This window comes from Zonotrichia leucophrys, chromosome Z (genome assembly GCF_028769735.1).
Source record: "Zonotrichia leucophrys gambelii isolate GWCS_2022_RI chromosome Z, RI_Zleu_2.0, whole genome shotgun sequence".
NCBI lineage: Eukaryota > Metazoa > Chordata > Aves > Passeriformes > Passerellidae > Zonotrichia > Zonotrichia leucophrys.
In genome coordinates, this window is record NC_088200.1 from 69,600,449 (window position 1) to 69,627,139 (window position 26,691).

A 26,691-nucleotide genomic window follows, 5' to 3' on the forward strand; every position below is an offset into this window, starting at 1 on the left:
GGTATTTTGCTGGGTATTTCTCTCTGAGAGAGTGTACAAATGTATTCTCCATCAGGATACAGCTTTAAGGGTGTATTGCAGGCTCTGGATTCTAACATACTCTGCTGTTTTACCAGCAAAATGTAAAACACCATCATAGCTGAGGACATTTTTTGTCACTGGAATAGCACAGTTTTGGGAAAGTCAAGAGGGCACAAGAAATCATCAGCTTTGTTCCTCACTTAAATTTCTTCCTATTTCTCAAACTTTAAATTCTACTGGGAAGTGCAGATACCACAAGAAAAGAAAATCACCTGAAAAAAATATTGAAATATGTCTAATTTAAAAGTACTTGGCTTTGCTGAATTTCCCTTAGTATCATATGCAGATTCAACGGGAAGTGTATCTGTTGAGTCTTATTTTTCAGGCTTTAACTGAGATACACTCCAAATTCCTGCATTAGCTGCAATAGGACCCTAATGGAGTGTTAAGCCTGCAAGGCTTAATTAATAATGTAACTTTTTTCTTCTTTTGTAAGCAGGGATGAGACATCAGGGGGGCTTATTCAGCCCCATAGTGCTGCTGGTGCCCCGGGGTCCGAGAGGCCGATGGCCCCGGGGCTGTGCCGGCCGTGGGGAGGTAGCAGGACCGGGGCAGGGCCCGTCCCTGCTGAGGCCACACCTCGAGGGCTGCGGCACCTCCGGGCCCTCACACGGGCAACGGAGGGGCTGCAGCGTGGTCAGGGAAAGGAACGGAGCTGGGAACGGAACGGAGCCCCAAGAGAGGCAGAGGGAGCTGGTCACAGGGTCGACTCCATAACCTCAGAAGCCTTTCCCACCCTAATTCGCTCTGTGAACCTAAATCACTTCAAAGGAGACGTACTTCAAATCTCTACAACTAGTGATCTACACAGGATGCCCGATTACGTCTCAAGGCCGTCCTTGTAAGGCTAAGCTCTAAAGGCACTACGTAATTCAGACCCACAATCCGCCCACACCCGCTTCCTCACGCCGCCAACGTGGCGCTGCCGAGATCACGCCCGCCCCGCCGGTTTTATATGCGAGCGGAGCGAACCAAGCTGAGGGCGCAAGACGGGGGTGCGACCCCCCCGCGAGGGGCCGTTGGACCCGGCCATAAGAGACGTGGCATGGCGCGGGGCCGGCGGCGCGCAGAATGCTGGGAGTTGAAGTCCAAGGTGGCGCCGGCTGCGGCCTCCTTCCGTGTATCTCTGGGACGGGAACGGCCGGGAAGAGACAACACGGGACGGGGGGATCTGTCTCGGTGAGGGCGCTTTTGGCGGCCGGAGGAGGCGCCGCGTTGTGGACCCGTGGTTCCCGGCGGCGGGGAGGAGCGGCCGGAGGGCTGGGCCGGGCGGTGCCGGGGCCCGGAGCGGCTGCGGGAGGTGCGGGGTTCGTTCCTCGTGTTCTGACCCGGCGCGTCCTTGCAGGGCTGCGGCGGCTCCTGTGCTCCGAGAGCTGCCAGCGCTGAGGCTCGCTGTGAGGTGAGGGTCGGGGAACAGCACTGCGCAGAATTCCCGGTGCGATTTATCCCGGGGATTCCTTGGGTCGCCGGTGCCGTCCTGCTCCTGCCTCAGGCCGGGTTTCCTCCTGCGTGGAGAGTGTGGGTGCCGGGTTGTTCGGAGCCTCGGGCCACCGAATTCCAGCCCCGCAGCGGGGAATGGGAATGCTGGTCCTGGTAAAACGCCTGCGGGTTCATCCTCACTTTTGTTAATGCCTGAGGGAAGTGGTGCTTCAGGAGCCTTACTGCTTCATTGTGGTGTGTCTGGAGACATAATTTGCTCTTTGTATGATTTATTTCGTTTTATTATGGCATAAAAACCCGCGCATTATTTCTTTTGGGAGAGTAGCTCTGTAAGTGCTGGAGCTGTTGCATCATGCCCTGTGATATCCATACCCTGGAAAAATGATGGGAGCGGGCTGTTGGAATGGGCTGGGTCTGGCTGTTTCTTTGGTGCTGTTATTTCACGGTGCTGTGCAGTTCAAGACATAGTTCTGCTGCAGCCATCACTGGTGTGTGAGGTTTTGTGAGGGTTTTGTGACACTGAAATATTTGACAGCAAAGGGAGGAGGAAGGGGGGTGTAGTTTGCTGCAAATCCTGAGGGTTGGCAGTGGCGTGAAAATGTGAAATAATTGACATTTTAATGAGTCTGATGAAGTCAGGCAGCCTTTGGGAAAATGGAGCTTGCTGGGTGTATGTGTCTGTGGATTCTACCAGCATCAGTGACAAGGGAAGGCCAACAGCCCTTGCTGTCATGCCTGATGTTTCCAGCTGTCCTGGTGTGTGTTAGTTCTCATGCACACTGGTGAAAAGGCTTCTTTGGGGTTTCTTTTAAGGTGAAAAAGTTATGCGGGTGCTGCGGTTAACATAATTTATGTGGTGAATATGGAATCACAGAATGGTTTGGGTTGGAAGGGGCCTTGAAGATAAATTTGTTCCATCCCCTTCCATGGGCAGGGACACTTTCCACTATCCCAGGTTACTCCAAGCCCTGTCCAGCCTGGCCTCGGACACTGCCAGGGATCCAGTGGAAGCCTCAGCTTCTCTGGGCACTGTGTGCTGGCGCCTCACCACCCTCACAGTCAAGGATTTCTTCCTAATACCTGACCTAAACCTACTGTCTTTGAGTGTGAATGTTTTTCACTCTTTACTGATAGTTCAATACATCGGATTCTGCATTAAGCTATACCACGAAACATGTAAACTAGCAAATTGCACAGTTATTTCATTTGTGGATTTTCTAGCTTATGTCACGTCTTTGAAGTGCCCATGTTAACTTGGAGGAAGCGCAACTTGAACAGAGCCCCAAAATAATAAGTGCACAGTACTGTTTACGTGGTGCAATCAGCTTCACTGTGAATTGAGAGGAAAGTTGACTTAGCTTCAGTTTCCTCCTCTAAGGCCTTAATCGTGAAGATATTTGCCACCTCAGTTTCCAGTCAAGGGATCGCCTCACACCCAGTCACGTTGTTCGAGGTATGACATCAGTAAAGAGCCCAAAGTCTCAGAAATCAGGTATAGGAGAGTTCTGGGGGGGGTTGGTCTGTCGGGGGTTTTTCTTGTGTTGTTTATCCCCTCTCCTGATCGCCTCTCTTTAAGACTTTGGACTTTGGAACAAGTTGTTCACACGAGGTGATTAAACTGATGGCCTCTTTGTGCACTATCTTTGCACAGAAAAAAGTGATCTCCTTAGTGCTCTCCCTTTCTAAAGTGAGAAAAAAAAACAAAACCAAAAAAAAACCAACCACGAGGAACTTTTCAGATGAAAGTTTTAAATGTACTCAAGGTCCAGTTCTGGTTTGGTTTCATTTTTTGAAGAGTGTTGCCATTGGTTTGGTGTTAGTTGCACCTCATTCTGTGCAGTTGTCAGCGTGTGCTCAGCGACTAGTAGTGCCTGCAGCATGTGAAAACTTAATTAAAAGTTATGCCTAGTGTGATTAAAGTCAAAACGTTTAGTGACATTTCAATTTAGTGTTCCAGCTTAGTGGTTATGTTTCATTTTAGGCTCTATTTAGAGAGCAGTTTCCTCTCTTAGTGTGCCTAAATATATTGTGGTTTATTTTTGTGGGTTTTGAGGGCGTTTGTTTTTTGTTTTTGTTTGGGATTTTTGCTTTTTTATTAGCAGGAGCACTTACTGAAACAGAAGAAGGGATCAATTAAAGATGACTGAAAATACATCTCATTATAAACTCTGAAGTATAGCTGATTCTAGATGATATGTTTTTATCCACATGAAATTTGGTAATCTCCCATTTGTAGGTAATCTTATCATTAGCTGTGAATGTCTGTATTTTAGAGTAATACCGTGAAGAATGCTTTTGAAGTGTGGTTAAGTCGTTAAGATGATTGCAAAATATTAGCACAAATGCAATTACTTTCTATTAAAATAAAGTGAAAAGATTAATAACTTGCCATTCTAGTCTCTAAATCAAATTATTTACTTCCTGCTTTTAGCACAAGCCCTGTGAAAAATTTCAGTCAGAGTTGTAGTCTGATTTTGTGTTCACTATACACAGCCTAATTACCTAGTTTGAGAATTAGGTTAATGGCTGGGATTTTGTTTTAGACTAATGGATGAAATTCAGCTGGTGACAATCAGTAGAAATAGTTATAGAGACAGACTTTGTGGGTGTACTGTAATTCCTTTGTGTAATATGAGGATTTATCATCATCCTTGTAGTGTCTTCATTGTACTGAAAAGGTAGGGTATTTTTTAAATAATTGGTCAAACAAAATTCATGCTTCTGCTTCCTAAAGAGTTTGTTTTAAGGATGACTGATCACTATAAATACATTTTTCCTGTATTTCTCATCACCATATCCCCACTTTCTCATTTCCATATAAAAACAAACCAGGATTTCCTTCTAGGAAGACGTGGCGTTATCGAATTTGCAGTTTCTGGTCACGGATCACTAGATGGCAGTACTGAAATTGTTTTCACCTAAATTCCGTGTGCTTCACTTTCCCCGTCTCTGGGTTTCTCTTTTGCCTCTTCAGTTTAGTAAACCAAAATGTTCTAGTTTGTGCAAGAAGGCACAAAAGTCAGTTCCTTGAGAAGTTAGGCTGAGTTTCAAGGTGCTCCCTGTTGCAAATTGTGTGTTTGTGGCTTGGATTATGTAGTTATTATAGATTTGGGTTTTTTTTCTCAAGTCACTGAAAAGACAGTCCTTAAGGAATTGCAGGCTCGTCCAGCTGGGAAACTTTTTCCCTGCATCTCCCATGAGGGAAGTTGGGAACCCCCTCTGGGATTTTCGTTGAGAACTGAACACTGCTAATGGATTTCTTGGGTCCTTTTTCCCATGGTTTTCTCCTTCCACCCATTCCTCTCACACTGCTGGGTTTGGGTATGCCAGTTATGTTCATAAATATCCTGTAGGGTCATTTCAATAATCTGTGGTGCTGGGTTATTTCAACATTGTGAGCTATTAGCTTTAAGTTACCCTTTGTGCTTTCTGCTTTCCTTTTGCCTATTCCTGTGTCTGGTCTTTGCCCTTATTTTTTTTTTTCTTTAAATTATTTACTTTTTTCATAATGCAGTACCTGCAAACTACAGGTGGATCGTGTTGAAAAATCAGTGTACAGAAAGCTGTTGTTTGTGCAGGCTCTATATTAGTCAAGACATGGTTGAAGTCAGATCCATATGGGATTTTTATCATATTTCAGCAGCTGACATGATTTTTTGCACATTTGGAATTATTATTTTTGTCCTTAATCTTTCCTATTGTGAAGTTAATAGCAAAAAAAAAAAGCTACAGAGTTATTTATATTTCTACTAATTCCTGATTTTTCTGGACGTCAGGTTGCCTTTTGGGGAGTTGCTCCTTCTCCCACCCCCCAGCACCACCACTGTAATAGATTTCTGAAAATTTGAAAAATCCTTGCACAGAGTTTTTGGAAGGTTGCTCTGTGGAACTTTACCAGTAATTCTGCATGGCCACAGAATTTATTTTAAGTAGTAAGCACCTCTCACCAGCTTTTAATCATGGAATTGGGTGAAATCAAGCAGCAGATTGGAAGAGCCTCAAAAAAATGTTTCTAGGTTTTGGTCAGTGAGTACTTTAATTGCACAGTGGAAAATTCTTTCATCCTTTGCAGTGTATAACTGGAAGAATAACTTAAGAAATACCTCTGTGCAGAGGAATGTAAACTCCTGTGGACTGATTAAAAGACAAAAATCATAAATTGCAAGTTCCTGCCCTTAGTAAAGTTAAATGGAAGCATGTGCATTTCTTTTTTATGGGATGATGAGAAGTGCTTTGCAAGGACAGTCTGTTCCCCACCAGGCAGCTACTGACCCTTTCATCCCGTCTGAAGAGAAGCCTGTTAGTGAATTAGAGTTGCTCAGAACCCAAAATCTGTCTGTCATAAGAATTTGTTGAGGAGTGCTGCACATAAGCCACGTTGACTTGCTTTCCATGGCTGGGCTGAAGCATTTAATCCTGAATCACTTAATGCAGATCATACTACTTTGACAGAGGGTCTGTGGTTTCTGCTGTGTGATTTTGATGCTCTCATTTGTTTTGGGAACTCTTCCTGCACTTGTCAAGACTGACATTGATGTCCTGCTCTCTGGATTTTTCAGTTTGGTAATAATAGTAATTTTTCCTTCACATTAAACTGAGAGTTGTATGTACCTTTGAAACAACGATGAGAGAATGAGGAATTTTTACTTTTGTTTTTTAAACAGAGGAAAGCCCCTGTGCCTTTGTAAGTGGAGCTCTTTTTTATATATATGTGCAGAATTTTTATTCAACATATTATCTACGCCTTTGAATTCTGAAAGGGAATATGCTGGCAGTCTTCAGTAGCCACTGATGTAATGGATGTGGTGGAAAATGTCTTCAGCCTATCTGTTTTTTATATAGATAATTACTTTATACAAGACTTTCATTTCAGTGAAAGTTCCTTAAGGACTGCTGCCTCAAGGAGGTACAGGTAATTTACCAGGCTTGTGAAGAAGCAGGACTTTTTGTAAGCTGCTGCTGCAATGAAGCATAGAAAATCTCCTGGTGTTCATGAAAATTGTAATTTTTCCACTTTTCTAAGACCTTTTACATTCATACTGTTAATTTTTTTTAGAAGTAGTACATCTTAAAGGTTTATTCAAATATGCCAAAAGATTCTTCTGGTCTTCTAAATAAAAACCAAAGCCTTCAATTACTTCACTTCTGTTAACATCAATAGAGAAGTGTGGTGTATGGATTTTACAGGAATTGGCTATACTGGAAAACTTGGTGTCAGTGTAATTTTAATCATGCTGGAATTAATAGGTCGTGGTTTGCATTATTACAGCTCAACAATGCAGCAGAATTGTTCCCTGTAGTTAAGTTTTTCTTGCAATGGGGTATGGGGTTTATGATGTGTAATTATTTCTGTATGATTTTGCTTCCAAGTACCACCAGTATATTTTGGAAGCAGTAGCTGGACAGGCACAGTAAGAATTTTAGAACGAGTCTGGGAGTTTGAGGTATAATCAAAGTGCTAAAAATAAAGGGAAGATATAGGAGAAGGGGGACAAACTGGATGAATTTGTACTTGAGATAAGTCAGTGTTTTTCTTTTTTTTTTTCCTAGAGTTGGTATTTGAATTACCTGCTCTGTTCAGCAACGTAAATAACTGCGCTGTGGCCTTTGTGTTTGAATTTAAAATCTTCTCCCTTATTTCTGAAGACACTTTATGTGTTTTTTTCCCCCTCACAGCTTTTTGTAGCTGAAGGAAGATGATGGAAGAGAGTGGCATAGAGACGACTCCGCCTGGCACGCCCCCTCCGAGCGCAGCCGGGGACGCTGCTGCTGCTGCCGCGCCTGTCACTTTAGGTGATGACAATAAATAACAAACCTTTACTCAGGCTTTTGAAGCACTACAGAACCAGCTGCAATCAGCATAATCACAGTTCTCTTCTCCAGGATAATTGGAAGCATTTAAATTGTTTCTTAATCATGGAAGTGGGCTCCTTATCTGTAATGCATCTGGTATTGCACAGAATAATTTTAGCTTTTTTTTTTTATATATTTTTGAAAGTCTTGTAGGAAGTGATGTGGATGCACTTGTAGTTTTTAAGGATGCAAGGCTAGGGAAATAATACCTTTTATTTTAGACCATAGTTAGATGAGCAGCATAGAAGGGAGTTAAAACAGATTTACAGGGGATAGTGGTAAACCTGAATAATCACTTGTGTTTTAATACTGGTACAATCCTAGAACGGTTTGGGTGGAAAAGACCTTGAAGACCATTTTGTCCCACCTGTGCCATGGCAGGGACCCCTCCCACTGTCCCAGTGTCCAGCCCGGCCTCGGGCAGTGCCAGGGATGCAGGGGCAGCCCCAGCTGCTCTGGGAATTCCATCCCAGCCCCTGCCCACCTGCCAGGGAACAATTCTTGTTAATAACTGCCCTAAATAATCCAGTTTAACGCCATTCCCCCTGTCCTGTCACTCCACCTCTTTGTACAAAGTCCCTCCAGCTCTCTTGCAGCCCCTTTAGGTACTGGAAAGGTGCTTTAAGGTCTCACTTGTGAGGGGTAATCACAGTGATTTTTCTGATTTTTCTCAAGATTCCGAACACCACATTTGAATACTGGATACTGAATTTTTTGGCAGATGTGACATTGTTAAATCAGACTTGTGCAGTATGTTTTGTCAGATGCTAAAGGAGGAATATTCTCACAAGATCTCAGCCTATAGCACTAAATTAGTTGTATAATAAAAGCAATTTTTTAAAATTAAAACTGTGGAAATGTAACCTATGATGGTGCAGTTGCTTTTAGGTAGGATGAAAATGGATTCTGGAGTAGGCTTGCAGAGATGTTACCACACATGAAATGTACTCACTGCCTCATTCATACACAAGCAAAGAAACCAGAGCCAGAAGTGCATGAAGTGTGGTACAGGATGTCATCAATAAAGTTAATTTTATAGAAATGGTCTTTAAATAGTACGTCTTTGGCAGTATTTTCTACTTATACAGCGAGAAACCATGAAAGATCTAATTTTTTTTTATGGGGCAGAGGTTTGCTGGCCACCAGTGGCAAGGTCTGTTAAAAGAATTGTTGAAATTAATGTGGACATGAACTTTTTTAAACAAAAAGTCTCAGGTTTGCTGAGACTAGTTGATATTTTCAACTACTGCCTGGTCGATATTATTAAAAAAAAATGCACTCATAACTTGTCCCATCCAGGTAAAGGTGCCATTTCAACAAGCAGTGATGCAGGAAGTACTTTTATAAGAATGTCATGTTTCTGAGAAACCATTTCCAAAACTGATATTTGGAAATATCTTCCATCATTATTCATTCCTGCAGCCAAAACCAATGCAAGTGTTGCATAAAAACTGTCAGATCTGTAGACATCAGCCTGCAAAGAGAATTTCCTGACCTGTGTGAACATCTTCCAAACTGTTTCTGTGGGATTTGAACACACTCAAAATAAAAATGAAAAATTTTTTAAAATTTATAAAATTAAAAATAAAATTAAAATACAAAAATGCAACATGTTCATCTTCCAAGGGGAAGATGAAAACTTGCCAGCTAAATTCCAAGGAAATGCATGGTTTATGGGTGTAAGTGGGAGATGAATAGCATGGTACAGCAAACAAAGCCAACAAAGCAATTCCTCCATGTGGATCTCTGTAAGGTGTTTTTTTCAACCCTTAAACCCAAGCATCAGAATAGTCTGAATGTAGAACCAGACCTTTAAATTCCTGCACACCATGAGGTGTTAAACCAAGCTGTAAAAATTGCTGAGGTTCTTCAGTTGCACTGCTCAACCTAGAAAGTTACTGCCAATGATTGTGTTATATAGTATGTTAACCATTATTAAAGAACTATATTATTATATTGATAGTAAATTATCAAAACCATTTCCAGTGCAAAGAGAAAATATTTTGTACACTTGACAATATTTTTTTCATTTGTCTTTATCTCATAATTTTAAAATTTTTGTTGTGAATGTTTTGTAATATATATGACATAATGAACAGTGGTACATGTAAACAATATATAAGTAGATTTTACATGGGGGAATGGATGCTCTTTTTTTTTTTTTCTTTTTTTATTGGTGTGTGTGTGTGACCAAGTTTCAAGACCATGGCATTAGTGTGATTTGCATATCATTTGACTGTGCTGTTTAGGGTGAGGCCAGTGAGATGCTTAAGCTGATTTAGCATGTTACTGCCATCAAAAAAGGCAATTTCTGTTTTTCTGACCTCATTTTCTGGCTTGATTTGCTATAGGCAGGAAAATTGGCTTATCCAAGGATCAGCTGAAATAGGGAAAGAGGGATCAGGGAGATGAGTGCCAGAGAAGAGAGAGCTGCCTGAGGTTCAGTCCATTTTCCAGTGCCCCACCTCTAAATCAGATATTAGGAGTGTGTGTTTTATTCCTGAGGAGGAGCATTTCCTGCATCCTCAGCTGGTGCAGCAGTCCCTCAGGAATAACAGAGCTAGCTTGAAATTTCTGAGGCAGCTTTCAACTGCTGTAAATTCAGTAGTCAAATGCTGACCTGTCTTTTTAAGCTAATGACGAGTAGGGTCATGCAGGAAGAGATGTGTCCTACAAGATGCTGTCACCAGGGATTAAGTGCCATTGGAGCTGTGTGAAAACTCAGGCAGAAGTTTCAAATTCACTTCAAAAGAAAAAAAAAAGCCTGACTGGTTAAAAATTATTTGTGAAGTGTCTGAACAATATATATACGTGAACAAAATATATAACTGAAGTGTCTGAACAAAATATATAACTGAATCTCTGAGATTAAGGCTTCTAATTTTTTTTTCTCTCTTTTTTTTTCCCCGTATTTTTTGTAGCTTTTTCCAGCCCCCTTGCCACACCAAGCATGCCATCTTCTCCTGCCTACTCACCCCCCTTGCCAGCTGGAGTGTCCCCAGCTCCTCCGCCCATGATGACCTCGGCCTCTCTTCCACTTGTGCCTTCTGCCACCGTTTCTACAATTGCACCGCCCCAGAGCCCTGTCGCACCCCCTGCTGCCCCTGCAGCCTTCAGCACCCCCGTGTCCCAGTTCTCTGCTGCTCCTCCTCCTCTGAGCTCTGCTGCTGGCCCTGGCCTTGCTGCACCTCCCACTGGTCCCCCCATTTCAGGGTTTTCCATTTCTTCCACCTATGATATCACCAGAGGTCACGCTGGCCGAGCACCTCAGAGCCCACTGATGCCTTCATTCTCTGCACCTCCAGTCACAGGTAACTCTGTTTATTGCTGAGGATCTCCTTGGTTGCTTATTATACTTAATTAATTAGTTGTACTTAGAAGGGATAATACTCTTAATTAATTAGCTCTACTCAAAAGAAGGCATAATCGCTTTTAAAATACACTCACGGTCCAGGACAGCATCTGCTTTAAGTTATGGTGGCATTCAGGTTCACAGGAAAATCTTTTGTTTGAAGACTTTTATTTTTGTTACCTTGCACACCAAAGGCCAGCTTTTCTTCAGCTCAGAGAGCCACCCTCAACTTTTTTTTTATTCTTGAAGCTATTGTAGGAAGTGGATGCACTTGTAGTTTTTAAGGATGCAAGGCTAGGGAAATAATACCTTTTATTTTAGACCATAGTTAGATGAGCAGCATAGAAGGGAGTTAAAACAGATTTAAAGGGGATAGTAGTAAACCTGAATAATCACTTGTGTTTTAATACTGGTACAATCCCAGAATGGTTTGGGTGGAAAAGGCCTTGAAGACCATTTTGTCCCACCTGTTTCTCCAGAATGACAATAAACTCATAATTTTCAGGGTTTTGTTCTGAAAATCTGTCTCTTGACAAGCTGTCACATGACGCCAGCTTCGGTATTTTTTTTTGTTTGCAGCCACAAAATTGCATTGGGATAGCTAAAAATACATAATAGTACATGCCTTCCATGCAGGCAGTTGCTGTGGTTGCTGAACTGATGTCATTTTCAGCTTGTGGAGTGGAAACTTCTCTCCTCAGCTGCAGTTGGGCCAAGCTTTTATTATTACTGGTGATATCTCTTTTAAGTAGTCTGTATTAGGAGGATGTTTAAAAACAGCTCTCAGTTGTGCAGCATAAAATAAAAATAACTCTCAGTTAAGGCTAGTGTTGGAAAATCTGTTAAAATAAGCTTGAGTAATGGGGCAAAGGCTCTGACTTTATTTTTCTACTGTTTTAGTTTCTTTTGTTTTCAAAGTATGTAAAGCTTCCGTCCTTTTTCTACTACTATTGATTTCCAGCACTTGGTGTTAGAAAATTTACTTTTCCTATTGTATGAAAACATTCCTGTGCCTTTGTTCAGTGACTAACACTTGTCCCTCTCTTTACTGAGAGTTTATTCTGAAAATCTGAATACAGTAAAAAGAACAGCTTTTAAATTAGTGTGATAAGAGAAAGAATAATTGTTTAACTTTGTACTTAATGTGCAAGCAGTCTCAATTTTCTTAGCAGATATGATTGCATTCATTAGATCTGCTAGCCTTTGACAAGCAGAATTGTTCTTGTGCCTCCAAGAAATGAGATTAATTTGCCTGGAATTGTTTTATTCTTCCTGCTATTTTCCTCTTAAACAATTGCATGTTGCTTCAATATAACAAATTAAAGCCTTGTGTTTTATATTTCTCTCTCACAGGTGTTTTGGCAGACCCCATTACTCAACAGGCAACTTTCTCTTCATCTTTGTCTCCTGGGGCTGGTTCTGCAATCACTTTTCCCGAGGAGCATGAAGATCCCAGGGTGTCTGCTGCCCAGAGTGGAGCACCTGCTGGAGGAATCTGGGGGTTTATAAAGGTAGGGGGTTTTTCTGCTGCCTTCATGAGGAATCACCAACTTGTACTGACTATAGGAAGACTTGTTGCACTCTTTTAAGTGCATGCTACTATAAGTAATTTTTTTTTTCCAGCCTCATGTGCAAGGTGGCTGTTTTTAACAGTGCTGTTTGCTGAAACTATGCTTTTACATTTTCTCTGTATAGAAGAGAGGGGATTCACAAATGCAGGTGTTCTAGTTTAGTTTTGATTGCTGAGATACGAACTTGTGATAGAGCCTGTTCCATATGGATACGTTCTTAAACCAGACAAAAGTCTAGAGCCCTTTTAAGTCCTGGAGGGTGTTTTTTACTTCACAAAGACTATGCAGAATGTAGAAAAAGAGAAGTCTGTTTTACCTTACCTGGATGCTTTGCATATCCCATTTATAACTTCCTAATAAACTGAGTTGGATTCCTGTGGGATGCAAGTCATGTTTGTTCTATAACAATCTAGTTATATTTTGTCATTTTTCAAGGACAGACAAGCTACCTATTTTTTCAATCACGAAGAAGCATCTAAGGTATTTTGTAAGATTAGTCTGCTAGAAGGCATGGAATGCACAGTGCAGAACAGATTCTCCTTGTGATGCCATCTAAGCAGAGGAAATAAGCAGCAACATCAGCTAGTGGAATTTCATTAGCCTGTAAACTCTCTGGAGCTGTAAGAGATGCTACATTTAAGTGGCATCATGAAGATTGTAGCAAGAAGCTCTGAGGGCTGTACATCAACACTGAGCTGTCTTCAAGAGCAGCACCACATTCTGTCCTTAGGAAGAATAAAGAAAATTATTGTCCCAGTGCCCTTGAAAAATTTTGGTTTTCAATCCCTTTTAAGCTTGAAAACCTGGCAGAAGAAGTTGTGTGTGACATGGCAGACTGAACCCTCTGTCTCTCCAGTGATACAGCCTTAAAGAGAAAGATTAACTCCCCATCAGTACACTGAGAGCACAGTATCGTGCTGCCATTTTCAGGGAGAAATGTCTTCTCATGATCATAAAAAACACATTTTCCTTCTTCCTTTAAGTAACAATGTTTTCCTTTCAGTCCTTATATTCTTCCTAATATTTGCAGTAGGTGGCAGTGTTCTAGAAGAGAACGTTTTAATTGTAACATGATTCTTTAGCCCTTCTTGGAGTACCAGAACTTTCAATTGCAAATTAATTGAAAAGCCAATCTCATCCACATTTTAGTGCTGCCACTAGGATCCAGAAGGTGTTCTATTTCTGTTTATAGAGCAGGTCTGTATTACTGACTCCAGTAAAAAGATTTTGGTTGAAGTATCAAGCATTCCATGTGCTATGTGTGTTCAGTAACCCCTGCTTGAGAATTTCTTCAGTGAAAGAATGAGGAATCATTGGTTATACTGAAACATCAAGTTCATGATGTATGAAGTAAGCTCACATCAGAGTATGTGCTTTTTAAAGGTGAGCCAGAATCTGGGACACGTTGTGGTAATTTTTACAGAAATTCATCATGAATTTCCTGTTGAGGAGCTCATGCAGTAGTTGCCACACTTACCTTTGTTTCTGTTGTTGAAGTAATTTGATATACCCTTTTTCCTCTGGTGTTGTTAAGAAATCATACACCTTCCTTTCAGGTTTCCTTCAAGCTCAGTAATACTGAAAACTGTGTCAATCTAAAATTGACAAACTAATGGTCTGGAATCAAATGGGACTGTTTCAGTTTCTTCAAAGATGCCTGAGCAGTCACACTGCAGTTCCAAGACTAATTTCCACATAATTGTTGCGATAACCTAATGTTTGGGATTTGGATAAAAATATGGAGTATTTCACCCTCTTTGTGCTAGGCAGATGAACACATAAAGGCATTCTCCACAGGTGGAAGCAGTCTCAGTGTTCAGGAACCATCTGTATAATGATTTCATGTTAGTTAGGCAGCCAGGATGCTACCTGGAGAAGCACTGCCTGGCTTTGCAAGGGCTGTTTCTGCATTACTGAGGTAGTAACAGAAAAGCCATACACTGACAAGTGTTATCCTGCAGTGTTTGTGTTGAGTAATGCACAGCAGATGTTACAGAGCAGCTTAATATTTTGGTTATATTATATTATATGTAACATTTTGAATTTCTTGAGGAGAAAAAAAAAAACAACCCAGGAAAATAATATGGAAATATATTTGCCTAAATTTAGGGTGTAGCTGAGAATCCCATGGTGAAGTCTGTTCTTGATAAAACCAAGCATTCAGTGGAGACCATGATCACAACGCTGGATCCTGGCATGGTTCCATATATCAGTAAGTGTTTATGATAAACCATCAAGTATTGCCTGTAAATCCTGGAGAAGCTACTACAAAAGCCATTACTTGTACACTTGAAGTGTAAAAGCATTTCAGTTACAGATTGAAAATGAACAGGAAGGAAAATCTTTGCGTTACTCACATTTCTTATGTTACTGGAGGACACTGCATGTCACATGTAGCTGAGTAAAATAAGCAAGCAAAAGGCACCAGTTGTCCAGGCTGGTGGTTTGTTTTTGTTTTTTTTGGCATGGCTTTTTTTCTCCTAATAGCCTGATAAGCAGTTCTCCCTCCTAGGTGTACCAGTACTGACTTTGTTCTGTCTATGACAAAAGCTGGTCAGGAAACACCTAAGACTGATAAGAAACCATTAAAATGATTTTTTTATTATTTTGCTTTCCTGAGATTTTTTTTTTTTCAGCTGAACCTTTTAGGTGACCCAGCTAACTACTGCTGCACTTTTGTACTAGTGCAGAGGACAGGGGAAGATGACTTAATTATTGGGTAGTAGTTAATTCTCTTACATTTAAGGGAAAATCTCCCACTAGCTGGCTAGTGAGGAGGGAGTGGGAATAAAACTAGTGAGGCCAGCCAGCAATGCCTTCTAAAGGTATTTGAGAAGAGTAGCAGGATGCAGGGCAAAGCTACAGTAAAGGTTGATTTATGCACAATTTGACAAAGTGTATTTAAGGTTTCTATTGCAGTCATCACTGTCCTTTTTTTAGAAACAGGATCTGTTGGTATCCTGGATAGTTTGGCCCCGTGTTTATTGACAGAACAACTTTATCTGGAGGAGGAAGTAATACGAATAAAATGCTTGGTTTGTAGGATTTAGGTTGAGTAAATTAAGTCAGTAGTTACCTCTAAACTCTCTAAAGTTCTGGAAGGGGGAGTATCTGTATGTATCTTGGCCATTTATGTACTGCATTATTTTTGTAGTTTCAGGTTGTGAAAAAGGAGCAGAGGTTTGTAAACTTAGCCTGTACTTCCTTGTAGAAATGTATTCTACAAAAACAGCCCCACTTCTCTCTGCTCTCCCTCCATCACTGCAATGCCAAGGAATTTCATGTTCCTCATTTTGAAATTACCAAAGCTTCTGGATGAGGTGGTTGAAATTTTCTTTTTTTTTTCTCCCTTATCTGAACAAATAGTATTTCTGTAATCTCTTTCTTCAAAAGAGCTGAACTGTTTTCATTGGCACATGGTGAAAGTGTTATCTGAGCTGCACTCCTGGAACAGACAATTTCTATCTAGACAGGAAATGGTCACCTCATAAGCATCAACAACAGTACTTTTACAACAAAAGACAGCAGGGAATCTTAAATTAAATATGGAACTGTAATTTCAGTTTATAATGCACAAGGTACAATGAAATTTCACATTCAGGTGTCAGAGCTTAACTTGATACAAGAGTTCTGCCCCTGAATTTACCAGGGTGCATCTAGTTCTTACATTTTAGGTTTCCATTTGACTAGATTTTGTCACAAACGGTTTCTTTTAACCCATGTAATATCTTTGTTTCAGTTCTGTAGTATCTCTGGTGAAAAAAATAGATGGCTTTGATATTTGATGATCCATCATACAAAAGAACATATTCTGTATTCTGTAACCAGACATGAGGCACATTTGCCATTCTTAAAACTGTTAGGTAGTAATTTGCTAGATATGTTATGGATTAGTTTTTAACTTCATTAAAAGCTGTTGAACAGTATTTCTGTTCCTGAGCAGTCAGGCGAGGCTAACTTCAGTAAAAGCCTGTAGTCAATTTTAAGCACTTGTTTAATTATGTTAAATTGATTTATATCAAGAAGGAATCAATGAAAAAAGATACTCTCAATTATTTTTAGTCCAATAGTTTCACAGCATTTAAAACAATTGCTCCAAGTTCAGTGATCTGTACACCTAATTCCATTCAGAAAAGCAATTGATAAATAAAATTATAAAAAATTACCTTAAACCCCACAAGTAGTAGGTTTTACTACAAGGTTCTAGCCTATCTGGTGATTATTCATAAAAATAAGATGATTCCTGTAACTGAGGTCTGCTGAGAAATACGAGCCAAAAAGTTAATTGTTTTTTCATTAAAATTTAAGCTTTGGGTTTACCCTTATCAGTGAAGGAACTTTTCTTGAATCAGGATAAATACTGCAAACTCTGTAAGCTTGTGTGGTTGATGTATTTTATTTAGGCAGCTCTCTCTGATGTCATATTCCGTATTTGAGGAAAGATTTATCTGTTCTTGAGAAAGCTTCTCACAGCAGGGATGAGTTTTATTGTGTGTTTCTGCACAATAAAAGTGATCCAGCTGTGACAGACAGATGTGAGGTGTGATTGAGTCTTCTGTGGTAGTTTTAGATTTTCATTCATGAGTTCTTTTGTTTCATTCTGAAAAAGTTTAGTGAAGGCTTATGCTTCTTTATGGAGATATAACCCTATGGGAAATGTTTAGAACTCTGTACAAGCTTTTTGGTTCCATAGGTATTTAAAATCTAAAAAGAGCAATAAAATGACACTGAAGTTCACATTCCAAGGACAGCTAAATAGTAATGGGAGCCTTTCTTTTAAATCTTGTGTAATTTGGCAGCTGCTCACTGGATTTTATGACCTGCATCAGTGTTCTTCAACCCATTCATGAGAGTTTGCAGTATTCCTTGATGCTTCACAGGACACCAAAACATCCTTGGAAAAGGATGTCTTTGAGTTATTTTCCTAAAGCTCTGTGAATTGTCATCTTGAATGAGTGGTATGATTTTTTTTTGGGTGCTGAACCTGAAAATAGGTCAGTTCCTGCTGCCTGTTTTTCACCTTTGTATCCCTTAGTTATTCATCTGAATTTCAGTTCCTAACTTAAGTGACTTCTGCGTCATGGAAGAATTATTGTCCAGTGCATGACAAAGTGAAAAAACAGCTGGAGAAGGTGTAGAACTGTGTTTGAACTATACTGCCATGGGAAGGAGAAATATTCCATGCGTGGATGTATTTCTTACAGATCACTTTACAAAATTATTTTGCAGGAACTGGGGGAGAGCTGGACATAGTGGTCACTTCCAATAAAGAGGTGAAAGTTGCAGCAATTCGGGATGCTTTTCAAGAAGTCTTTGGGATGGCTGTTGTGACTGGAGAGGCTGCACAGTCCAACATTGCACCACAGCCTGTGGGCTACGCTGCAGGCTTAAAGGTAAGTTGATATGTAGTAGTAGCTAAGAGAAATTCACCCAAAATTATCTCATTTTCTGTAAAGTGAAGGTCAGTTTCTGGGATAGGAAAACATTTTCTTTGGGGATTTTTTTGGTGTTTTCGTTTTTTGTTACTGTTTGTTCATTGAGGTGTTTTTTGTTTGTGTTTTTTTTTTTTGTTTTGTTTGGGTTTTTTTGTTTTGTTTTGTCCAGGCTGAGGGGTTTTTTTTTTGATTCATTGGTCATGTTATTTTATGGGTTAAGGGGTTTGGCGTTTTTTGTCGTTTTTTCCTCAGTTTGGATCATTAGATCTAAAGCTCTCTTTGAAATATTTTCAAGATTTCTTGCAAACACATTTGCAGCAAGTGAAGAGTACCTATGTCAGTGTATGATGCCATTTATGTCAGTTTCATTGTACTGTCACTGATTGCCATCACATCTTGCAGATGTCGGGCTATTACTGTGGCTTCCAGGTATATTAGGCATTTTTTGAATATGTTACCAGCATATCATGTTGGAAATGTTAGAAATTAAAAGTCTCCAAGATTGATTTTTCTCCCCACTGATTCTGTAGATCAAAGACAATTTGATTAATAGTTGATCTTTCTGAACAGATATGTGTTCTCTTTGAAAAATAAGAATTCCCTGGGCAGCCTTGCAAACTGCTGTGCCACCCTAGAGGAGGGGTTAGCAAAGGTTGTTTCATCAGTTCTGGCCAATGAGTGAAAATCCTGAAAACAGCTGTTTCATACTTTATTTACTAAATGTAAGCAAAAATTCCTGAAAAAGAAGGCTTTCCCCCTAACTGTTGTGGCAGTGTTTGCAGACTAAAGCAGTGTATTATCTGATGCAATTTTATATTGAAATAAAGCAAAATAATGTGCGTGTTCCTTTATTTATCTCCTGCAGTTTATTGTATATTTCTGTTAGCACTTCAGAGTGATAACAGTTTTCAGGGGAATAATTCCTGTGTGTTAGTTGGATATGTAATACAACAAATGGATTCTTTGCTCTTACAAAGAGCAAATCTCTTAAACACTCTAAACCCAAGAAGTTTTAAGTGGTAGAAATGTCAAAGTAACACAAATATACACTGATGCTTTAAGTGAGAGTTAAAACCATCAAAGGTTAGGAATTGTTGTCACAGATTAGGAATTTCTGGCATGCTACCCTGGGTATTTTTCTTGGAATGCAAAAAAACCTAAAAAAAATTAATTAGCTTTATCATAGGTTGTGTTGCTGTTTGGGATTGCTGGCCTTTCCTTAGTTTGGGTTGTTGGGTTTTTTTCCTATAGAGTCATTTAGAAAAGTGTATTCTGGGGTTCTTTTGGGGTTGATCTGCAAGCACGGCACGAAGCTGTGGCTCAGCTTTGTCTAACAGCTTGTGTTGCCACTCAGGGAGCCCAGGAGAGGATAGACAGCCTGCGCCGGACAGGAGTCATCCACGAGAAGCAGCCTGCTGTGTCAGTGGAAAACTTCATCGAGGAGCTGCTTCCTGACAAGTGAGAGCCTTGCATTTGTCCCAAGAGGGTGGGGACACTTTGGGAATATTCCTTGTAAGGAGCTGGTGGCAGTTTCGGAGGGAGAGGGAGAAGGAGAAGGACGAGGACAGAGAAGGAGAAAGAAGGAGAATAAGGAGAAGGAGAAAGAAGAGGAGAATTAAGGAGAATAAGGAGAATGAGAAGGAGTAAGAGAATAAGAAGAAGAAGAATAAGGAGAAGGAGAAAAGGAGAAAGAGAATGAGAATAAGGAGAAGGAGAAGGAGGAAGAGAATAAGGAGAAGGAGAATGAGAATGAGAATAAGGAGAATGAGAATGAGAAGGAGAAAGAATGAGAAGGAGAAGAGGATAAGGAGAATGAGGAAGAAGGAGAATGAGAAGGAGAAAAGAATAAGGAGAATGAGAAGGAGAATGAGGAAGAAGGAGAATGAGAAGGAGGCAGAAGATTTGTCTGAAGTATCTTGGCAGGCTTGGTTTTTGTGATGACGTTCAGCTTTTTGTCCAGGCTTCTTGAGACCTTAATATAATGAAATCCTTGTCAGATTTTGTAGATTGACAATGTAAAAAAACACAGTGAAGTGAGCTGAAAAAAATTAAGGAGTGGTAAAATTTGGAATTTGGCTAACAGTTTGTGCATTGGGGTGTGCATCCTCCCTTCTCTCTCTGAAATTGTATCAGAGGAGATATTGGGAGATATTTGGCATTTAGAACAATACGATTTTATCAAATAATGTATTTTCTGTTTTCCTTTCACTTAGACTGTATTATTGCATCTAACTTGCACTGCACAGACGCAAAAATTCTGTTTCAAAATGCTTTGCAACTTGATTTTGTAACATTGTTTGACTGGCAGTTCTTGAAGCAGCTTTATAATTAAATGCCAAGACATTAGGGACAATGCTGTGTTTTTCTTAATACAAACTTAAATAGTTTTCTTCCAGTGTTGACCATGCTTGTACATGTCCAAAGGAGAGGAGTTTCAAGTAACTACCCACACTAGTAATAATATATGTCATAGTTAATCCTCTTTGAAAAGACAGTAAAACGTCTAAATCAGACTAGATGGAAATAAATGCTAAACAAAAATTAAAACTTCTTCCTACTCCTATTTACTTCAGAAAATTCCTCATTTATATTTCACTAAAAATACTAAATGAAAAATAGAGCAAAAGGAGAGTATCTGTCCAAAAAATAAATAAAAGCCCATCACATGGATAAAAATGCAAACATTAGAAGACAAGAAAATACCAGCAACTTCATTATTAATTGGAAGCAAGTTATATTTAGCCATGAGGCTTTCTCAGCAGCCTTTAATAGTTGCCAGTCAAAGCATTCCAGTGCTCTGTTCCCTGCTAAAAAGATGATGGAACTGCTTCTTCCTGTCTGGCTCCACTAAACTCTTACCATGAGGCTTATGTGGTCCAGACAGGCAGAAATGTTTCCCTGAATAAATAATTTTAATTATTGCTATAGCATTAGACTTTCCAAAAAAATCTTCTGAATGTAGAACATGAATGATAAATAGACAATTTTCTTTAAAATTGTTAGGGGACGTTATTTTAATGAGAAATGTTCTTTGAAAGATAGAATGAAAACTCTCGCAGAATACCTGTGGTCAAGGGAATATGTCTGCCCACACACGCACCCCTCCAGCTCTCTTTTTTTTCTTTGATTTGTAAGTTTCATGAAATTTGTATTTCTGTGTATTTTATGCGTTTTACTTGCATATTCATGTGCTATTATGAGAGATGGATGGATGGATGGATGGATGGGATGGGATGGGATGGGATGGATGGATGGATGGATGGATGGATGGATGGATGGATGGATGGATGGGTGGGTGAAAAGTGACATATGCAAATTTCACTTGCAAAATACCACAACAGTTTGATGAGTTTCATTATTAAATTATTACTGTAGTTGTAATAGGACTTATAAAATGTTCATAATTCAACTTTTAGCATGTTGGTTTTCACCAGTACTCAGAAATAAAACAATTTGCACATCACTGCAGGTGGTTTGACATTGGATGTCTGATTATTGAGGATCCAATTCATGGAATTCACCTGGAAGCATTCACCCAAGCAACACCAGTGCCTTTGCAATATGTTCAGCAGGTGAGAACATATTTCCAGTTTTTCAGTTTTCTTACCAATTAACAGCTGAGACATAAGACTGAAGTTTTCATTTTAGTTTTGATGTTAGTTCTTACTGGAAGTTATTACACTTAAATGTTTTCATTTATGGAATGAGGATATTTTTGCATCATGTTTATGAATTATTTATGAATATTTTTGCAGAATATTTTTGCATCATGTTAATGAATTAATCTTTAGACATTTATAGTAAAGCTTTTCTTAGTCAAGAGTCTTATTCTGCAATATCTGTCACTTTGGATATTTGCAATATCTATCACAAGTTTTACTCTTGTATTTAAGAAGAAATACTAACCAAGCAGGCAGCATGCTTTACTCTCTGAAAATTCATTCCTAAAAACAAAGCATTCCCATTTTCCAGATCAATACTTGGACTTAATCCTCTTAACACAGAGTCCCACCTGAAAGACAAGGCTGATTTCAAATGTGCTGTTTTGGCAAAGATGTACAATTCTGAAATCAGAATATTTAAATATTGAAAATACCATGGTTCATTTGAGTGAAAATAATGGAATGAGCTGCAGTAGTGTGCAGTTCTGAAATACCACCAAAAGAAGTTTTTCTGGAGGTGGTTTATTTTTCTTTGGGCACAGACTGGGAATTACTCCAGTCACTGCATGTTGCCTGACAGCAGATATGAGTCATTCTTCAGTTAACTCTGGCCTGAAAATTCTTTTAAAATAAATGTTTTCATGAAGAATTTATAACCAGAACTGTTTGGGGTTTGATTCTCAGGATGTTGTTTTGGGTGAGCAAACAGTAACTTTGGGGCTTTTTTCAGTAGCACCAATTTCTAAATAGCTGAAATTTGTGTGGTGGTGTTCACAGGGGTCCCAGGACAATGGAAGAGATGAGAACTTTACTCCATGTTTCAGAAGGCTGATTTATTATTTTATAATATATATTGTGTTAAAAGAAAATGATATATTAAAACTATAGTAAAAGAAGGGAAGAAAGGATTTCATCAGAAGGCGAGCAAGGAATAGAAAGGAATGGAATAATAATAAAATCTTGTGACTGACAAGAGTCTGAGCCAGCTGTGATTGGCCATTAATTAGAAACAACCACGCGAGACCAATCAAAGATGCACCTGTTGCATTCCACAGCAGCAGATAATTACTGTTTTTCTTTTCCTCTGAGGACTCTCAGCTTCTCAGGAGAGAAATCCTAGCAAACATATTTTTCATAAAATATGTCTGTGACAAATTTGCTTCTCACACCCTTTAATTCTCCACATAGGTCTGTTGATACAAGAATGATTCTTGCAAAATCCACTTAAATCCAACATCAGACGCAAATCTACCAATCCAGACTGTTTCAGTAACCAGTTGTCAAATTTTCACACGCAGGCCAAGAGCCTGACCCCTCAGGACTACAGCCTGAGGTGGTCGGGGCTGCTGGTGACGGTGGGCGAGGTGCTGGAGAAGAGCGTGCTGAACGCGAGCCGCACGGACTGGCACGCTGTGTTCACGGGCATGTCCCGCCGCCAGATGATCTACAGCGCGGCCAAGGCCCTGGCAGGCATGTACAAGCAGCAGCTGCCGCCCAGGACCGTGTGACAGCAGGGACGCCCTCACGCCGGGAACGCGGGTTTGGGTCCAGCGTCAGCCGCACGTTCCCGTGCTCAGCAACGCAACATTTGTGATTTCAGCTCTAAACGGTCTCTGCTTGTTGAGAAGTGAAGGTGATGGCCAGGAGTGGAAGTGAGCAATTGCAGTTTTTAGCTAATGTGTGATCTCCAGTATGATTCATAAAACAAACATGTATTTATGACTGCTACAGGCAGCATTGCAGTTTTTAACTGGAATGTGCTGTGGTGTGACACCTTACCAGCCATTTGCTGAGACAGTTAGTTAGTATTCTTTCTAAAGGGGATATTTGTTTAGCTATTTCTATTATATTAGTAATATAAACATGTTGACAGCATAACATGTACATTATATATGGATTTCAATCCTGAGAGACTACCTTCTGTATTACATGTGGTTTTTGGGGCATGTGTTTAGGGGATACTTACCACCTCCTTGGGTTGGTGTCTGTATGTAGTTCTCAGGAGTGATGCCAAGTAGTCTCTACAGCACCTAAGAGTGAGCTGCTGAAGAAGAGCACAAATCCATGCCCTTGTTAGCTGAAGTCATTGCTAAATAATTCTGAATTTTCATTTTCTGTGCTGCATCTTCCTGCTTTTTATGTAACAGTAATTGAATTCGTGGCCAGCTGAAGAACCACAGACACAATTTCAAGTTGCTTCAGTGGGTTTTAGATCAGGTACTGCTCTCCCCACATGAAATCATCTCAGCAGTTTCAATAACATGATTTACTCCAGTGCTTCCAGACATCATCTGTTATATGTAATTATGTAATTTTTTTCTATGTATTTACAGTTGTCAGTAATTTGATTATGGGAAACAGTCATGTGTGTATCACTTGCTTTGCTATCCTCGGTTTTCTAAACACTTTTAAGTCTAAAGCTTTCATGATGTCATGAGTTCACTGTTTCTCATGTAAGTTTTGAGTGGTGTCTGATTTTTTTTTTTCTGGCTATAAATATCTTCCATCCACACTCACACAATCTTAAATCTTTACTTAGAAATATGGAAGTAATTGTGAAGAAATATTTTGGTAATACTTTTTTAAGAAACAAAGAATAAACAAATACTTTTTGTTTGCCTTAAAGAAGCAGTTTTTCAGCTTGTAATGCTCAGCCTTTACCTTTCTTAGATGCTTTCAAAGAACATTTTGTATACAGTATACTGTTAAGCCAGCTCATGTTTGTACCCAGTGAAAGCCTGTCTATTTCCAAGTAATATATTTGGCCTTAATTGGCTTACTCTGTAAAGCAGTTGAATAAATGTTTTCCCTAGAGAACTGCATCTATTTTAAAGGCTTGGTTTTTATTACAGATAATGAACACCTGTATTGAAGTTGTATTTGCATGGTCAGTTTGCAGGTTTGTCACATACTACAACATGATCCAGCTCTTAATCTTGATGTCCCTCATTGAGACTTCTTCTTTCCCTGTTAAACCAAAAAGAGGATACAAAGAGGTTTTCTCGTCATTATGCATTAAAGGCATCTTTGCATTCACTGTAATTTCAGTTTGCAGTAGATAATAAATTGAATGCTGCTGTTTTATCCACTGCTAGCAGCATCCACGATGCAGAGGAGGAGGACATGAAGTCATCAGTAGGTTTAGGTGCCCTGGCATGGCTTAAAATTAAAACTGAAGAGGAACAACCCTTTTCTTTATGCCTTCCCTGTCCCTGGCATTCACTTTTTAAGAGGTGAGAGGAGTAGAGGAAGACAATGTGGTCAAGTGCAATGTTTTTTCTCTGGCTTATGAACATCTCGTGATGTATTTCTGACAGCTCCCAGAAGAATTAAAATTATTTAGCTTTGCAGCTACCTATTAGTTCTTTCCCTTTGGAGAGCATTATTTGCTTGTGTGTTGCAAAGTCACATCCTCACATGAACACCACAAGCTCAGCTTCTTCCCCGAGAGGCCAAGGGAAGGAAAAATGTCTGGACTGTGATCTGGGAGGCCAGAAAGTTGGAAATTGCTTTCTGCATTTTCTGGAGGCCTTGCTCAGGCTCTGAGTTACATGGATAAATTCTGAATCATATTATGGAGACAGTTCAGCTTTTTTACCACCCCCAGAGTTGTGTTGTGGCCAATAATAAGAGAGAAAGCTCAACAGGGGCATTAAATTTGTACACAGATCAACTTAGAAAAGCAGAGACGCACGGGACATGTAACTTTTGTTACAACTCCCAACTGCCACATCATGGCAGGGGGTAACTTGTAGGTGCAGCTGCAGAAGCCATTTCTGCTGAGGTTGCTCCAATGTGTCAGAAGAAATCGTAAAAACTACTATATGTTTAAATATTATACTACCATTTTTAAACTGTGTTCCACATAAAAAAAAAAAAAACCAGCCAAGCTCTTTGAGTTTGCATTACATAAAGATTTGTGAGATCCTTAAACTGAGATTCTTTAAAATTCTGGGAAAAAAAACCTGCATTTGGGGCTGCTTTTGATGAGAAGTTAATTCTCTGTTCCTGGCCTCAGTTTTTCATCACGGCATTGCTCAGAACAGCATGGCTCTGAGATGAGAAAAATGATGGGAAAATGATGAGAAAAACCATGGATATAAAATTCCACACACATTTCTGTTGAACAAAGTCTGATAGCTTTCACCCAGCTGCCTCTCTCAAGATTGCCCCTAAATGTTTGTGAAGGGATGGGGGCGTGTGTGGTCTGATTGAACAGCAGTTACAGCTTGGTGGAACATCTTGGTCCAAAATAAGGAACAAAACAGCCTCAATAACTGCTCGTACTCTTTCCAGAGTGTTCTCCTTTAACAAAAGGCTTTCAGAAATTATAATACCACTCCCCTTTTTAGACCCCTGCTCAATTTGGCAAGATATTGAGGAGTGGCAGAAGAGGGCAAAGGAAAGAACAGGGTCTGGAAGGATGAGAAAGCAATCAGGAGAGTGCCAGAGAAATAGAAATATCTGGAGAGGCCTGAATGCAGGAGGATTGCAGAGGGTAGTTGAGAAATCAGCAATCTGGAATAACTTGAGTCTGATTGTCAATTTTGGCCAGCTTTTTAGGAGAGCACAAGCATGCAAATATTCCAGCAGAGACACTTAGCACAGATGTGATTCTGTATCTCTGTCTAATGAAGTTTATAAGTTGCTTTTGATGTTTACCCCCCTCCATGCAGCATGAGGGAAGTTTTTCAGGGGGTGTTTTTCAAGTGGGAGATTTCTGCAGGATTTCTGTAAGTATAAACCTGTGCAAATGAGAATTTTTGTAACAATTCTTAAGGATATTTGTAGAAGTATCCCCTTTTTTTCATAATAGTAAACTTTGCAGATGAAAGTAAGGAATTTCACTGAATAGTGTTCACTCCGCAACACAGAGCTCTGTGTGTTTAGTTTGCAATTACATTTAATAATTTTGAGCAAATTTTTAAAAAGAAAAAAAACTATTTTGTTTATTTCCTACTGTTAGGAACAAGTAGTAAATGACAACATGCTGTATCCCATGAAAAGTTGTTAACAGACTTAAAAGCAAGAGTAAACTAGCTTCAAACTTGATTAATTTCCTGATGTGGATTTTAACTTCAACTCTTCTATTTGTAAACTATCATGAACTCATATTCTGAAATCCTGAATCTTGGGAGTAATTTACCTTTGACTTTATGGCTTTGTTCCATCCATAGTTACATAGTTCAGGAAAAAATGTTATAAAACTAATGGTGAATGGATTTCAAGTTCCTAAAAGGAAAAGGGGCCAATTGGTTTGATTTATCATCTCACTGTGCAGAATTCTGTCAAAGCTT

The 26,691-nt window shown here is 39.7% G+C and overlaps 1 protein-coding gene across 2 annotated transcripts; it reads left to right on the plus strand.

Annotated features, from left to right (window-relative positions):
- Window positions 1-1,138: 1,138 nt before the first annotated feature.
- PRRC1 (proline rich coiled-coil 1) lies at window positions 1,139-24,216 on the plus strand. Of its 2 annotated transcripts, none has more exons than XM_064736537.1 (9): window positions 1,139-1,260; window positions 7,198-7,314; window positions 10,296-10,685; window positions 12,080-12,237; window positions 14,407-14,509; window positions 17,527-17,690; window positions 19,087-19,190; window positions 21,202-21,304; window positions 22,693-24,216. In XM_064736537.1, exons 2-9 carry the CDS (start codon window positions 7,218-7,220, stop codon window positions 22,900-22,902), a joined length of 1,329 nt encoding a protein of 442 aa, XP_064592607.1. In that variant the 5' UTR covers window positions 1,139-1,260; window positions 7,198-7,217; the 3' UTR covers window positions 22,903-24,216. The 2 variants fall into 2 exon arrangements, with proteins under 2 accessions (XP_064592607.1, XP_064592608.1); XM_064736538.1 differs by lacking the exon at window positions 1,139-1,260 and adding an exon at window positions 1,346-1,480.
- The last annotated feature ends 2,475 nt before the right edge of the window (window positions 24,217-26,691 follow it).